We start from the raw sequence: 17,279 nt of genomic DNA, 5'->3' as shown, positions 1-17,279 counted from the left end.
AATAATCTAGATCAAAATACAGTCCATGATCGCTAATCTGAAGTGCATAGCAGTGTGCCTTTTGTAAGAGGTAACATTAAATTGTTTTGGAAAGAATTAATTAAGAATTATAATTTAGAAGGAGCTAAGTCCTAATAAATTGTACTTTAAGAACACACCCACAAACATAAAATACTATTGTCCAAGAGATAATCAAGACCTCCTCCTCCGCCTGCTTTAGAATACTGAAATGGCTGCATGATTAGTCACTATTAACACATGATATACCAATCTATACACAGTATGTAAAACTGTAATATCTGTCTAGCGATTACTCATGAACTAATGGGGCTAAAACCTCGATGTTGGTCTTAATTGAAAGATTATGACTGGCTAGGGTCTGATATTTACAAAGAAAAAATAGGTAGTGGCAGCCTGGTTAGCATTTTACTGATGGGTAGAAAAGTTTATTATAATTAAACACTGTCTATGCAAGCCCATCTGTTATAATATTTCATGGAACAGTAAATACGTGTTCAAAATTCACAATCAAGTGTACATTCTTCCATTTCTAAAAAGCTGGCGGAGAGTTTACTTAACTTTATATCTGACCTTTGTTGCATTTCATTTTAGGACCATGTGTCCACATGTTTCAGTATTATTTAGAATTGTTGTAAGATCTAAACAACAAAAAATGTTAGAATTGAACAGCATAAGGGCTTTGGTGATTGTACTTCTCTTCTCTTGGACATGAGGTGGCACAATGCAATAACGTTCTCTCTTCTTTTCCCTCTGCAGAAAGGAAACTGACACAATTCCACCAATGATGTCATTTCCAGGTTTAGCTCACCTGGACCCACCTCTTTCACCCAGAATGCCCCAAAACTGGCATTGATGCCATCTTGGACAGTCTGATTAGGGAGCCTAGTAATGATTATGTTATGTCTTTTGTGTCTTATTATATGGTGTGGGTGTTTGGTGTTGGCCTTCAAGGTGCACCAAAACACTATTTTGTGCTTTTCTGTTATTAGACAGTATGTGCCAAAATGCAGACTATTGAGACACAACCCTAATGTTTTTAGATGAGATAAAAAAATGGAGAAATTTGCATGGTTTTCTTAAATTCAGTCCTTAAATTAAGAGTTTACAAACTAATTCAGTTCATCAAGCTTGTTTGTTTACTTACCAGACAGGTTTGCAAATTGCTCATTTGCTTGGCTTTTTAAAAGACAGCAGGGCACACATACTTTTAGCCTTTACTGTCAGCTGGATTCTCCTGTAGCACTCATCATGCTGAGTTTCAAAGTGTTCTTTAATGTTACAGCTTGTGCACAGGCAAAAAAAAGTGCAGAGCAAGGGAGGGAAAACAACTTCTATAAATATAATGACTGATTTGTCTGAATAAATCAGTTGGTGTGCCATTTTTATAAATGGGCAAGCAGTTTAACATCATTACCTCTTAAGTTCTACTTTATGGAATTTAAGGTTATGTATTATTATGGAGTTACTGGTCTCTAAATAAAAAAACAGTACCAGCAATCTAACATAGAACTAGATGGGTTAAATGCCCTGTACTGGTATGTTGTGTTCAAGATCGCATGGGTTTTCCTAAAGAGACGCTGGGTTCCTCCAATGCTCCAAACATACGCTTGTCAGATTGACTGGCAACTTCAAACAGGTTGAGTGTAATGTAAGTATTCCTTTGAGTGGCCCATGTCCATTCTAGGTTTGGCTTTAGTCTTGCACACACTGTTTCTAGTTCTGGTTTTGACTTGTACAGATCCTGAGGGGTAAGAAAAATGATTCAGAATTTTCGACATAGAATTGCTGCTTTAGACTATCATTGAAAAACCAACAAACTGGTCAGCAATTGAACTGAACCGTTAAGATGGATGACTCTAAACAACAAGTAACACATTAAAGGACTTCCCAGCAAAGAGCACTGAATTAACAATAGTTGATAAGGACAGAAATTAAAAAAAAAAAAAAACTTCTAACCAAAAACCATTCAAGCTTTCCATTACAAGTTACCAACCAAAAACTACAGGCCCTTGACCACCAGCTTGTACTCATTCACTGCAGCATCACAGAGATGTGGATATAGCCTCTTCATGAAAAACAGTTTCTCAAAGAGAGAGACACTCATGTAATCTACATGATTACATAATTAAATCAAAGTCCTTAATAGCATCTTTTGTTAGTGAGAAATGTTTTCAAAATTGGTTGCTGAATAACTTCCATTTCTAGAATAGAATGTTCTGTGAATATAGGGGAAAGAAATTAAGACTTTAATGTATTGTTTTCTTTCATAAAACCTGATGTTATATCTCATATTTATTAAACGTTTGTGAATGTGTCTAAAGTAGTATGGCCCCCAGTAAAACTTGCTTGGAGTCTCTTCCTATGTATAGTGTTCTCAGTAAAAAAATTAATTTTTCATGGGTGAGCAACTTAAGTTTTTTAGATTAGTTAGTGTTTCTCAACTTCACTGGTGTCACAACTCAATTTTTCAAATTTAAGGATCTTTGTAACCCATCAATAGGGCATATTGTCCTCCTTGGTGACTTTAGGGCAACCATCGGAGCAGAGGGAGATTTCCCATGTTTTATAATGTGTGATCGTGAGAGAGAGTGTCTGTCTTGGTGAAATATGTATGATCATCACAGTGGAGGATTGAGGGCGACCAAGTTTGCAACTTACTACCATTAAAAACAATAACAACTCACGACAAACAGGTGACTCAGAGGTAGAAAAACAATGTTGTAGATGATGACGAAAACCTCTCTTTACTTTTGTATAGATCTCGGTGAACATCTCAAAAAAGTGAAGACAACGAGGGTACTCTTCAAATCACAGCAATGTTGCTTTTTGAATAAATTATCTGAGGTTTTATTGTGGAAGAAGGATTTTCTCAGAATTGCAATACATAAAGCCAAAAGTCTTCTCTTTAGGTTAATAATATTTTTTAATTATAGTAATATAAGCAATTTCACAAAATAGAGGAGGCATCTGATTATGCTAACTGTGCGTTGTAAAAGCTTAAGTATAAAGGGGAGGGGTATCGCCGTTTTTATATTATCTATACTAATAAAAGGCAAAGGACGGACTGACTGACTGACTGACTCACTGACTGATTGACTCACTCACTGACTCACTGACTCACTCACTCACTCACACTCTCACTCACTCAGCAGGTAGAAGGCTGAAATTTGGCAGGCTCATTCCTTACAGCTTACTTACATAAGTTAAGCAGGTTTCATTTTGAAATTCTATGCATAACGGTCATAACTGGAACCTACTTACGTACATATATACGGCCATAGCCTGCAGCACGGTCGCCGTGTGAGGCGGAGTTGCGTCTCCCATCATCACGCCTCCGACGTAATTGAGTGCCTGCCCGTATAAGGCTATCCATCAGCAGCAATCCAATAGACACGCCGCCGCTAAATATCCGTGGGTGAAGGACTGTGCTTATGCAAACGAAGATGAGATGGTCAGGAATAGACTAGTGCTTGGCACAAACTCAGCAAAACTGCGAGAAAAACTTAACTGCCGGGTCTAAGCTAACATTAAATAAAGCCGTGGACGTCGCAAGATCGCACGAGATAGCACAAGCACAGCTGAGAACCTTCGATGCATGTACTCCGAGCGGCTCACGTGAACTGACTGTGAACGCAGTACACAGAGAACAAGCAAGAGCTCCAAAAAGCGCTGAACAAAAAATGCATTACACAATTGAGAAGGCAGCAAAAGAATATGAAGTGAGTGACGCATACAAGCATATTCATAAGTGCAGCTACTGCGGAAACAAAGCACGGTGTAAACCTGAAGTTTAAATTAAGTTCATAGACACGCTGCCGCTGGCGTTTGTCATGCTTACGACGAATACGATATTCGTGAGATACAAGTTTAATGAGAAGACGTAGGGTATAAATGAGACTTTTGATCACTTTGTAACGGAGTTAAAATTGATGGTGAAAGACTGTGCTTATGCAAACAAATAGGAAAGCAAGGTGTAAAGCTTAAGTTTAAATTAAGCTCATAGACACGCTGCTGCTGGTGTTTGTCATGCCTAAGACGAATACGATATTCGCGAGATACAAGTTTAATGAGAGGACACAGGGTATAAATGAGACTTTCGATCACTTTGTAATGGAGTTAAAATTGCTGGTGAAGGACTGTGCTTATGCAAACGAAGATGAGATGGTCAGGGAAAGAATAGTGTTTGGCACAAACTCAGCAAAAGCGTGAGAGAAACTTTTAAGTGCCAGCTCTGAGCTAACATTAAATGAAGCCATGGACATCGCCAGATTGGACAAGATAGCACAAGCACAGCTGAGAACCTTCGATGCATGTACTCCGAGCGGCTCACGTGAACGGACTATGAATGCAGTACGCAGACAACAAGCAAGAGCTCCAAAGAGCGCTGAACAAAAAACGCATTACAAAATTGAGACGGCAGCAATAGAATATGAAGTGACTGACGCATACACGCCTATTCATAAGTTCACCTACTGAGGAAACAAACCACACAGTGGAAAAAGTCAATGTACAGCTAAAGGAAGGCAGTGTAAAAAATGTGGTAAATTGAACCACTTCGCTAAAGTTTGCAGGACTGGAAAAGGTAAACCTGTGCATGCAGTGTGTGATGTCTCAGATAAAAAGGAAGACGAGCTGTTTATTGATGTAGTAAGAAAGGAACAACCCTCTGAAGCTAAACAAGCCTTTGTAGACATATCAATAGGAAAGCAAGGTGTAAAGCTTAAGTTTAAATTACGTTCATAGACACGCTGCCGCTAAATATTTGCAGGCAAATCCACAACTTAATACCGGGAATACCTGTTAAACATCTTAGATTCATGAGTACCGATTTGGGTAGTGATCACTTCGATGAATGAAACCTGTTATCTTTACAACGGTTAACAGCGAAGATGAGATGGTCAGGGATAGACTAGACAAACACGGAATGTAACTTGAGCAGAACACATCCTCCAAATACGAACCTGATTGAAGCAAATAATGATAATCAAATCCTTGATGACAGCAACACTCATAACAGTCACAAAACAATTACATTGACAATCATGTTACGTTATTTTTAAAATGTTTCCTTTTCTTTTTCATAACTTCTTTAGCACACTAATTCTCCGCTGCGAAGCGCGGGTATTTTGCTAGTATCTATATAATTTCGGGTTATGTAACATATCGCAAATACAAAAGAACTCATTCCAACAAGGGAGCTAGCGCCCCCTGCTGGATACAATGTGCTTATGTAAAACGTATGTCTCATAGGTTGATGTAATCAAAAATAGCATCATTACAGACATCTTTGATTAATGAATGTTTACACATTCTACAAATACTCAAATTTGACTCCTACATCCCAAAGACATGTCTGTTATGTTAATTGGTTAATCCTAACTGGTATAATATTGCAAAAGACTGGTTCCCTGTCCATGGTTGGTTCTTGCCTTCTCCCTGCCATGACCCTGAACTGAAATAAGTAGGTTCAAGAATATATAAGTTAATTTTTTAGCAGATGCTATTAATCAGCAATTGGCAGTTATTGCTACTACTGTATGTTATGGCTGTTATAATTACTCACATCCATGCAAGCATTATCACATGAATCCACTATGGAGAAAGTTCTATTTGACAATTTGAGAATTACTAATAAAAAAAAGTAATTGAGAAAGATTTATGTCTTTAAGTACCGTATTGTTAGCCTTTACATTTTTGATTGACAATTAAAGGAAATATCCTTGATATAAGAACAACTAATTCTCACAACAGGTTTCCTTACGGACAGATCTGGCAAACAATCAGTTTATTACTTAAGCAATGTATATGTCTGCTAAACACTAGCTCACTGCCATATGAATAAATGGACAATTAGTATAACTATACATTAGGCATGTGCGCTTGGGGCATGTCTCATGGGGATTGGGTCGTTTAATATTGCAGGAAAGGATTTGGATGCGACACTGCCACCAACATGATTTCCATTTGCCCAGAGGAACTGTGATGTCATTTCTGTCAGGAGTAAGAATTGCTCCACCCCTTCCGTTTCAACCTCAGTACTTAAACCACTTGACCCAAAAAGTCCTTGTTACTCTGGACCAAACACTCAACAGGAAAGGAACTCTCAGGAGAGGTGACTTGTGCATGTCAACCTCACCTATTCACACTTTATTTCAAGCTATTCCATATTTTTAAAATATGCATATTTCAGAATACTGATGTATAAATTTTAAGAGATACTATCTGTAGTTAGGACAACTGGCTCACCCTCAACCAAGGACTATATTTACATATAGATGCCATGGAGCTAAAGACTAAGTTTAGCTGTGAAAGCCAGTATCCCCTTTAGAAATCTCTCTGCATGATCAGCTACCCTCTGACTATCTCTGCACAGATTTTCGGGGTAGGGGGTGGTGGTGGTGGTGGGGGGGGGATTGGAGATTGGATTGCAGGGAGTAGGAGAGAGATCATATAAGCTCTGTAGAAAAGCTGATTATATGCATCAGAATTCTGACCTGAATTGGGAGCCATTGTAAAGAGGCTCTGGGAGCACAGTGCTTAACAGATAGCATGGCAGAGAATGAGAGTATCAGATCAGTAATAAATCATCAGGGGAACCACAAAACTACAGAGGAATATCTATTTAAATGGGAATACTTTGAATAGCTTTTTTTTCTTTTTAATTTATGGCATAACACCAAGATGGAAAACAAAACACAACCTGTAAAAGGTCTTTGTGGTATCAAATTCCAGTTAGTCTGAGTTGGCAGGTCAAAGCCAAATCACAAAAGGACACTTGTTGGTTACGAACAAATGCTGAACGAGCCAAAAGACTGAAACCTAAACTAAAGAATTTTTATTTCAAAGAGGAAAATGGCTTACTGTGGTGCAGTGGTTAGCACATTTGCCTAACAGCTTTAACAACTCTGAGTTTATTTCCAACCTGTCACCAGCTATTTGGGGTTTGCAGGTGCCCCAGCGTGACTTTTAATTTTATCTGGTTACTTCCATCATTTCAAAAGACAGACAAGTTGGATTAACTGCCGATTAACCCGGTTTGAGTGACTGTGACTGTGTGTTGAGTGTCCCTTGTGACAAAAGCTGCTGGGGTGGGCTCTGGCAGCGCGCAATCCTGAATTGGTATACATTTTTGGACATTGTTAAAAGTATAGACGATTTAGTGAACCAGCTTTTTCCACTGTCAGATCCTGAACTTTTTTAACCATATGAGCCTGTGCTACTTTCATCCATAGTTTCAACTTCCTATACACTGATGCTGGCATAAGCTAAATGATGTTAAAATTATGGCTCACTATTATCAGTAGTTTTATCGTAAACAAGTATTTTCCTGGTTAAAAAATCTTTAATCTTTTCCTGTGGTTTAGTCAAATTCAAAAGCATTTAGCATAAAATAGACCAAAATGGTTTGTCAAAGACATCTGATTGCATCCTGCCTGAAAATGAAAAAGCTTTCAATATGGATTCAATTTGATAGTCAACTGCCAAGTGCAGTTGTGAAAGCTGAAGCAGCGTTGGGCAGGCTTCACTAGGACAACCATCTGATGGGGCTACAAAATGGACCATTTATTTTGGAAACCTTAAACTCGATCTGCTGCCCAGGCTGGCAGCATATGCAAGAAAAAAAGTGTAACAGCAGTCGCTAAGCTCAGCTTCCCATGATTCTGTTGAAGCATATCCTCTCCAGCTGAACCTCATGTATTTAACACAGGCACAGGCTTTAGTTGTGTAGATTAGGAGAGGATTGTGAAGAACAATGCTGTTGATCTTGGCTGTGCTGAACACTTTTTTCCTGTGATTCTAATGCCACCTATTTAAAGGTCTCTAAAATAAATGGCTTTTTGCTGGCAGTTATGTGAACATGCAGAAGGGATAAGGTCAAAGTGGCAAGCTTACAATAAGAAAAAGTAAAACAGCCCTATGAAATATCTCCCGAAGTCTGTTAAATAACAATTTTTTGGGAAACGTTCAAGCACAGACCTGTATCAGATGTTGTGAGGAGCGTAGAATGTTTTTCATTCTTGATGTGTAAGGAGTCCAGGTATTTGTTTGCATTACTCAGATAGTGCCTATATAAACAAATCAGAAAAAAAAGCTTAACTGGAACTTTAGGAAAAGCTGGTACAGCTTTTTTCTTTGATACAAGTGTATTTGCTTGATTAAATGGTAGTCATCTTCAGCCTGAAAATATCTTTTGACTTAATACTGATGCTGCACTGACTGATCAAAAAAGGGGTGTTATTGTTTTAAAATACTCAGGATGTGCAGCAAATCTGACAAGTGTGTTTAGAAACACAGCACATAGTTAAAAATGTGTAAGATAACACACATGGTGACACTATGGCAAATGGTTTTAACACAGAGGATTTTAGCAGTGGGGTTCAGTTTTATTGGGGTTTCTTCCCATATTCCAAACATGGGTGTGTTAGATAAGTAGTTCTGTCAGAGTGTGGCCAGTGATAGATTGATACTCCATTCAGAGATGTATTCTGCACCCTTCCAATGTGGATGGGATACATTTTAGCTATTTACAACTCTGTGATCATATAAGCAGGTTCAGAAAATGGATCAATCATTGGCTGGCTCCTTAGCAGATTAACATCTTATAAAACCACCATGGGTATCAGCATTCCATCTGGTTTATTGCATAACTGCACAGACACCATTAGCACGTCTGCCTTTTTTGTTGTTGCTGCTGCACAGTATGTCAGCAAATCCAACATTACATCAGGAAATTGGTATCAGTTATAATAGCTGATCAAGTGATGTGTAAATGCATTTGCACTAATGGACAATGAATAAGAGCCAAACATTTTACCTTGAATGATTACGTCACTTTATAGATACTTATTTGGAATATGTTTCTGCCTTACACACAGCATAGCTCTGATATGCAAAGCTTCAGATGATGGATGAAATAATAATCATCATAATTTAGGATTCTGACTATTAAGCATTCAGGATAATTTCAAATCTAGGGTAGAGGAAGTTATTGTCATTATATAATCACCATTAAACAGCGACAAGCCATCTGCACATTTCCTTAACTAACTGTTTTCTTTCAACAAGGCAATATTGACATAAGAATATATAGGAAGCAAAAGCTGGACAGGACTTCCACAGTTGGTATGCCCTTCCACAATAAGTGGTGAAAGCATAAAATGCTTTCCCTAAGATATAAATATATTGGGAAAATTCTAACTTAATCAAGAAGTTTCCCCCAATCCACCATTTTATAACTCAGCATATTATTTACAGATTTGCAGAGAGCCTAACCCACGATGGGGAGGTGACAAAGGATACCTCTGAGGGGTTCAAGTCATCGCACTTGGAAGACAGTGTTCAATACCCATGAAGTCAGGCCCAGAGGATCAGCAGGTTAATTGTTTTGCCTTGTTTATTTGGTACTTTGTGCTCTTCCCACGTTCAACCCTCCCTTCCAATATTTTGTTAATGAAGATCCCAGTTTTATTTACTTTTTGGCCTCTTTCTGGTCAGGTTTAGTACGGAAGACTGTCACAGGGTTCCTTTTCTACCACAGGATGAACAGAATAATTTCAACTAAAATTGATTAATACATTTGTTAGACAACTGGAGAAATGACAAAATGCTATGCTACAGTATCAAGGAAATTTCAGAGATCAAATGCAAAACCAGGCAAAGAACAAACCTAACTAAGAAGTGATTTAAATCTGTCATACAGAATGTAGACCTTTGTGGACACCAAGTCTCAGACAAGGAAGGCAACATGAATGCCATTTGAGAAATTAAGTTTGTTTCTTCATAGTGAAAAGATCAGCAGCTTTCTCGTAGACAGATGCAATATCTAGTCAACAGTAAGCAAGACAGAAGTTTCGAGATAAGCTAGTTATTTTCAGGTAAGAAAGACGTTATAGAGTTTCAACGTGCAGTAATAATACTTATTGATCATGGCGTCAGAGAGTGATGACGCATTACATGTTGAATTAGCACATTCTAGTAAAAATTTCACTGTACTTTAAACATGTAACAATAATAATATTAAAGAAATGCAATACAAGGTACCTTGTAGCAAGAAGTGGGTGAGTCCGACATGGAGACATCCAAGCCTCCCTTGTCCATGGCATACTATCAAAGATGAGAATATCCTTCTCTGTTAGGGCCATTATAATAGGCTTAAACTGGTGACGACCTCCATCAAGTTTTGTCTGAAAAAAGAAAATAAAAAAATATTTTAAATACAAAGATATGGAACTGCTATAACGAGATTTTTACATTTATTTTTAGAATATATTATGTATGTATTATGCATACTCAAAAGGATAGACAAACAACCAAAAGTATTAATGAATATTTAGAAACAGTTTTCATGTTTATTGCTCCTATTTTCATCAGCCTTTCTTTGAAACCACTTTATTCAGTATCAAGCTGTAGAGAATGAGAGGCTGCATCATTGTGAATAGGATGCCCTCACAACTAAATTCCTGTTTATTTTGAGATTTTGCTTTATTTTATGTACTGCAAGAAAAAAAAAATAAACGTACTACTATGTAATGATGACGACACGTTAAGTAGCTGTGCAGACTTTGCAAATTCTCCTTAGGTCTTCCTGTTCTTTCCTCCCACATCTGAAACGTATGTGTCTGCTTAAATGACCTGCAGTGAGCGGTTATGGGTGTGACCATGAATAGACAATACATGAGACTGGTGTCCTGTCCAGCACCCTGAGATGCCAGCTCGGATAAAGTGTGTCAGAAAATAGCATACTGTAATATTGTAGCTAATTACAGAAAATATGTTATTGGTTAAGTACTAAATGAAAGTCATTAAAAGTTCAAGGTAATGATAAATGTTAAACCACTTTTTCAGATGGGGAATGGTATCTCATTCAGGGTCAGTTCCTGCCTAGGACCTGATGCTGTCATCAAGGTGTAATGAAATAAGCATTTCTGAAAAAGATGACTTTGTGGCATTGCTCTACAAGTAAAATGTGTTCATATAATGTAAATAAATAAAGGTTTCATTCATACTTTCAGGGATGCACCCTATAGCTTGTGAGGGTTATATTCCATGAAAACCTTCGGCATTAACATTTTAAACGAGTTTCTGGTTCTCCAGACTATACATGTGCCCTAGAACAGCTACAACAACTGTATACTTTTATAAATTACATTTTTATAAGCTTTAAATCATATCACAAGATAGATAGATAGATACTTTATTAATCCCAAAGGTAAATTCACATAATCCAGCAGCAGTATACTGATACAAAGAAATAGTATTAAATTAAATAGTAATAAAAATGAAAAAATGAAAAAAAAATAAATAAAAATAAAATTAATGTTGGCATTTACTCCCCCGGGTGGAATTGAAGAGTCGCATAGTGTGGGGGAGGAACGATCTCTTCAGTCTGTCAGTGGAGCAAGACAGTGACAAAAGTAACAAATCACAATTTAATAAAAAGTACAAAATGCAACATTTAACATATGTTAAAACATAATTAACACTTTTTATAATTAAATTTTATAAAGTGATGGTTATTTTTCCATCTGAAGTGCAGTCAGGATGGCAGAGGAGTTGGAGATTGGAAAGAATAGGAGCAAAACAAAGAATTCTCAGCAAGGAGGAGACAACAGTTATTCCCACTCCACTTCCAACATGTCACTAGCTTAACCTTGAAGCATTTTACTGGCAGCAAAAACTAACACCATGACTGCCAGTTTACAAGCCACCATCTGTGTTCAGACTGGCTGGGCTTTTGCTCATGAAATTTCCATTGCCTTGAGCATCCATATTCATGGCCTTGAACATCATGACATAGCACTGGCTCCCCTCTTGGCCTCTCCTTTTCCGTTCAGCACTCCTGTTCACTCAGTGATTCACCTACTTTAACTTGACAAATCAAAATTTTACCCGTTTACTTTTTTTTTTCCACATTATAACATATTACTTGCATACCTGCAGTTTCTCTCTACCTTGAAGTCTCCATGCTCTAACCTGAATTCTTCATGTCCACTCATTCTCAGCTCAGTACCTCTTATTGAATTCACTTTCTCATCTGTCATAATAAGCCACATCTCACACCCATGCAAAAATCACTACCCGTCATATGGCTGGAGACTTGCTGTCACCTCAACAGTTTGCACACCATAGGTGGACCTCAACATTAGACTTGAATTAACCTTCTGGTACTTCTTTCAAATCATTTTGTGTTTAAGAAAGAACTACAACAATTCACAACTAAAAATGGCAGATGGATTGATACAATTTGGAATCTGCCGTTTATGAACGCTGTTTTAACTACCAAAAGCCTGTCTGAGCTAATTTTTTAAACGGTGTTTCGATACTGTAAGATGCTAATAAAAATAATTATTTGATGTACTGTACAATACACTCTGTTATCACTGTTATTTTACATACGACTCATTGCTGCAAAAATACTACACAAACACAATATTTTTCCAATGAAGTAAATAAGCAAAAAATAAAAATTCTCCAACTTTTAAAACTAAGTAATTGAATGCACTTGAATTTTATTCCATGTCCACATTTTCTAACTTCTCTTGAATCTGCCTTGCAACAGGTATGTTTGCAAAATTCTTAACACTAACCGAATTTTGATCTGCTCACTTTTGGACTTCTCCTGGTCTATGTTGCATTACATTCTTCTTAGTTCATTAGCGACATAACCAGTCCGATGTCATTCTCTAACCAGAAATGGCATACTGCTCACATAGTGCCATTTCTTTTATCCTGCTAAGACAACATGCATGATCAGTACCAGTGTACACGGTTCTCCTGTTGCTAAACCCTTCATTATCACTACTCTTGTAATGTGCCAAACATTTTTGCCTAACGGCCCATCACAAAATCCACAGTATGTACTGCTGAAGACAAAAAGCGGCTCAGTTTTATACAGTTATAATTGTATGAGTCTCTTCAGCAGAATGTGAGCTACAACATTGACATTCCCAGTCTTAAATGTTAACAAAAGAGAAAACATTGCAGAAGACTGTCTGCATTTCATTTCCACAAAATTCTAAACATGGATTTCTGCTCCAGTAATGTTCCACTGCTGATTTGCTGAGAAATGACCATAGGAGTAAAACTACTGCAGACATGAGTAACTTTTGGACTGTAGTGTGTTTACTGAGATGTGTTTCTTCCAACCCTGAGCATACAGTCCAGCCTGGAAGCAGCAACATTCAAAAACATCCAAGACCGTACCAGCACTGTTTTTCTACAGTTCTGGGAAAGGATCTGAAACCAAAAACATTAAAATAAAACAGTATGATGAAAACACTCAGTTACATAATGCGTATGGGGTAACAGAAAAAGAATGAGAGAGAGAGAGACAGCCTCAGTTTCACTAAGCACTACCCAATGTCAAACACCTACTATACAGCTTACCATGAGCTACACCTCTGGCAGTTAGTTGTGTGTTCACTAATACCTATCTCGACACACACACAGGTGTAACCAAATATGACATGTCTTTAATTGTTGACAAACAGCTCGGTAGCAACTTGCAGACTAATTAGTACTACATCAAATCGAGCTAAAGTAAGAACAAGAGACAGCACAAACAAAAATAACAAGTTAGAACAATGCATGCATAGTGCAACATTCAGTTGCATTTGGGACTTTGTTAACTGATATGAATGTTGGAACATTTTTAAATGTTTTACTTATTTCATCAAAGAGTCGGCTATCACATTTTTGTTTAAGAAATATTTTTTGTAACAATAAGTATATATGTTTAAAAATAATTCTGTTATAATGCAATTATATACATTTATTGACTACATTAAATTCATGGCTATTGACAGTACTCTAAATTATCATGTACTTAAAAACATTGGCTCAATAAGTTTCACAGACAGCAGATTCCAATTCAGATGATTTAAAAGTGGCATCGGCTGAATCTCGGTTTATTAGGTGTGGATCATGGAGTGTCTGTGACTCACTTTACTTCAAATTTCTTAAACCCAACATTTTTGAAATAGGTACTAAATGGAAAGTTAAAATAGTCTCAAGGTAAAATTGTTGGCCGCTTTTGACCATGACATAAACCAGTTGTGGAGATTTGCCAATAAATTATTGTGTCAAAGAATTACCGAATGATTATAATGTGCAGACAATGCAGCAGTGAGGTTGGTTTTAGTGCAGAGCAAACACTGAGTACATATTTGTTCACTCTTACAGTACATGCTTATGGAGTGACATAATTCCTTTCCTCTTACATTAATTTCTACATATGTATCATTTTGCCTTGTTTTCCCTTACTGTAACAGCTAACTTACTTCAAGCAGCAGGAGAAGTGAGCGGCTGGCTGTGTTAGTGGCTTGAGTGCACCTCTTCCAGCATTTGTCAGACACAGTTCCTGCGCTCTCAGCTCTTCTAAATTTTTAAGTTTTCCTCACTTTAAGTTCCCAATAAAAGAAGACTTATTATGTCCAAATCTTATTGAAGAATTTCATCCTGAAGGGTTATCAACAGAAGAAATGAGTACACGGGCAATCCTAGTACAGAGTAATGATAAAATCAAACAAATTAAAGCGAAAATTGTCGATCGGTCACATGGCAAATTGGTTAAATGTGTATCAATAGGCTATGCTGAAACAGTTGGTGCGGATAATTTATGTATGAGTGATGGGCAATGCAATAACAACAACAACATTTATTTATATAGCACATTTTCATACAAAAAAATGTAGCTCAAAGTGCTTTACATAATGAAGAATAGAAAAATAAGAGACACAGTAAGAAAATAAAATAAGTCAACATTAATTAACATAGAATAAGAGTAAGGTCCGATGGCCAGGGGGGACAGAAAAAAACAAAAAAAACTCCAGACAGCTGGAGAAAAAAAATAAAATCTGTAGGGATTCCAGACCATGAGACCGCCCAGTCCCCTCTGGGCAATCTACCTAACATAAATGAAACAGTCCTCTTTGGATTTATGGTTTTCACGGAAGGATTTGATGATGATGATGATGATGATCACATGGACTTCTGGCTTTTAGTCCATCAATGCTGGGGCATCATGGTGCTTTGAGTAGGTTGGTGGTGGCGTAGGACAAGATTAGCTGTATTCAAAATTGGTCGAACAATTCTGACATGTAAAATTTAAAACATTTTAATAAGAAATGTAATGTAGTACATCTTCCATGGATAACATTAGACACCAAAGCAGATCTTGATATGCCATTCGTATTAAAATGTTTACAGTTTCCCGTTAGAATAGCTTTTGCTATGACAATTAACAAATCACAGGGACAAACATTTGAAAAAGTAGGTTTATTTATTAGAGAGAAAGAAACAAAATTCACTCACGAGCAGTTATACATTGTGTTGTCACGATGTAACCTCAAACACGGAATCAAAATTCAATGTGATATTGACGGAAAGTTAATTCCCAATATTGTTTTACTTAAGTATTATAGTATTATAGTAAAAGTTCAAGTTTTTAAAAGTGTGTTTTAATTTCAAAGCCAAACACAACAAAAACATATAACGCAACTGATACCTCTAACGCAACATGAAACATAATTTTCTTTCAATTTATTATGTTTTACTATTTTGTACTATGGTTAATTACTCGCTGTAATGTAAAATAGTTAGGTCTATTATGAATATGTAACAATTCCAATTAAAATAACAATCTGTTTAAATTGTACATCCACTTCCCCATATGTGAGCAGCAGAGCCTTGAAGTGGCTAGTGCACAGCGCCCGCCCGGGTGTTGGCGAGTGAAGCAAGCATGGGGCAGAGCCCCCCTAGTAAGTAAAATATTAAAAAAATAATGAAGTGACCTCTCTCAAATTAAATTTGAATCACTAATCTGTAAAAGTCTCACACAAGATCTTTCTCGTTTCAAAGACAGAAAGAGAGTTTACAAATTCGCCAGTGCTTTTCAATGGGAGATTTTGAAATTTCAAAAAACGGCATACTATATTTGAGATATCTCAACGAAAAAACTGAACTGTCCCTGTTTTGGCCAACATGCTGTTAGCTGTTCTGTTATTTGTTGAAGTGTGCACCCCCTTTGTCTTTTCATTTATTAACACACCAGTTAGTCATGTTCCCCACTTACAGTGGTCTTATAAATGTCCATGAAGCTCACATAAAGCAAATAAATCCCATGTTGAACATTTAAATACAATGCACCCCTTCTGTCTCATGTAAGCACCCCCTTTATTTCTTGTTTTAGTCACATCCAAAATATATCTTTAAGTTATATAAACCCCCGGGTCTGTTTAACTGTGGTACACAGCAATCTGAATCTCTGTTTATGTGCATCTCTAGTCACGGTCTGACCCTGGAAATTACTTGCCTTGTAAGTGTCTTATATCCTAAAGCTTTGTAAATTATTACTTCTTATTTATTGTATTTGGTTGTACACTTGTAGGTTTCCTATGTATACATTTCAGTTTACAAAAATGTACATATGGTAAAATCTTTCAAGCATGCTTACCCTTGTCATTTTTATATGGATGTGCTGAGCTGCTTAAGCTCTCTGCGGCCACATGGCATAATGGTGCGGAGTGGATAGAAAAGTCCTGATAAACTTCCTTAAAAAAATAAGTGTGTGAAATTAAAAAAAGAAATTGGGCGCTTGGATTCTTTGGGAGCTGAGCTGCTTCATGTTAGGTTCATTCTGCTAACAAGAGGGATGAACAGACATGGGCAATTGCAGTAAGTGCTTTTCACATTATAAGCGAATGCACCTAAAAAGGTTAGGCAATAAGTCAAAAAAAAAAAGGGACAAACAAAAAGTGACAAGTCAAAAAAAAAATAAGAGGACAAAAAAAAAAGGACACTAGAAACTGAAGGAACTCTAATAGTAAGTCCAGGACTGTATCTGGGCCTTGCCCCTTACTTCATCTTTTTTGTACTTGGTTTGTCTCCTACTTTTTTTGCTCTTGTTTTTTTCATTTTCAGTTCAGGCCTGAGCTAGTAGGGGCAGTGCCTCAGTCACGAAATAAGCTTTCGGATGCTGCGACCATTTGGACTGCAGTCACTGGAGAAGGATATAAATGTCCCTTGTTGTCCGTAACTATTTGCTATGGCATTGGTTGGCTTTTGGTCATTGTGCTTTCAGCCTCATCACTTTATTTGCTGGTTTATTTTTGTTTTAATTTATACACACGCACACAACCACTCACACACATATGTCTTTATGCACATACTGTATACAATATATAATAATATAATATTATATAATTATAAACACATTTGTACCTTGTAGTTTTTAATATCTTAAAAATCAATTTAACATT

At 36.9% G+C, this 17,279-nt stretch overlaps 1 protein-coding gene across 1 annotated transcript in view; it reads right to left on the bottom strand.

Annotated features, from left to right (window-relative positions):
* Nucleotides 1-17,279, bottom strand: part of sntb2 (syntrophin, beta 2) — a 313,602-nt gene that overhangs the window by 69,534 nt on the left and 226,789 nt on the right. The window contains exon 4 of the mRNA XM_039763457.1: nt 10,063-10,205. Coding sequence (XP_039619391.1) covers nt 10,063-10,205 — 143 coding nt within the window. The remainder of the gene's footprint in view (nt 1-10,062; nt 10,206-17,279) is intronic.

The sequence above is a fragment of the Polypterus senegalus genome, chromosome 9 (genome assembly GCF_016835505.1).
Source record: "Polypterus senegalus isolate Bchr_013 chromosome 9, ASM1683550v1, whole genome shotgun sequence".
Classification (NCBI taxonomy): Eukaryota; Metazoa; Chordata; class Cladistia; order Polypteriformes; family Polypteridae; genus Polypterus; species Polypterus senegalus.
Note: the sequence above shows the minus strand (reverse complement) of the source record. Positions and strands in the feature narration are given on the sequence as shown.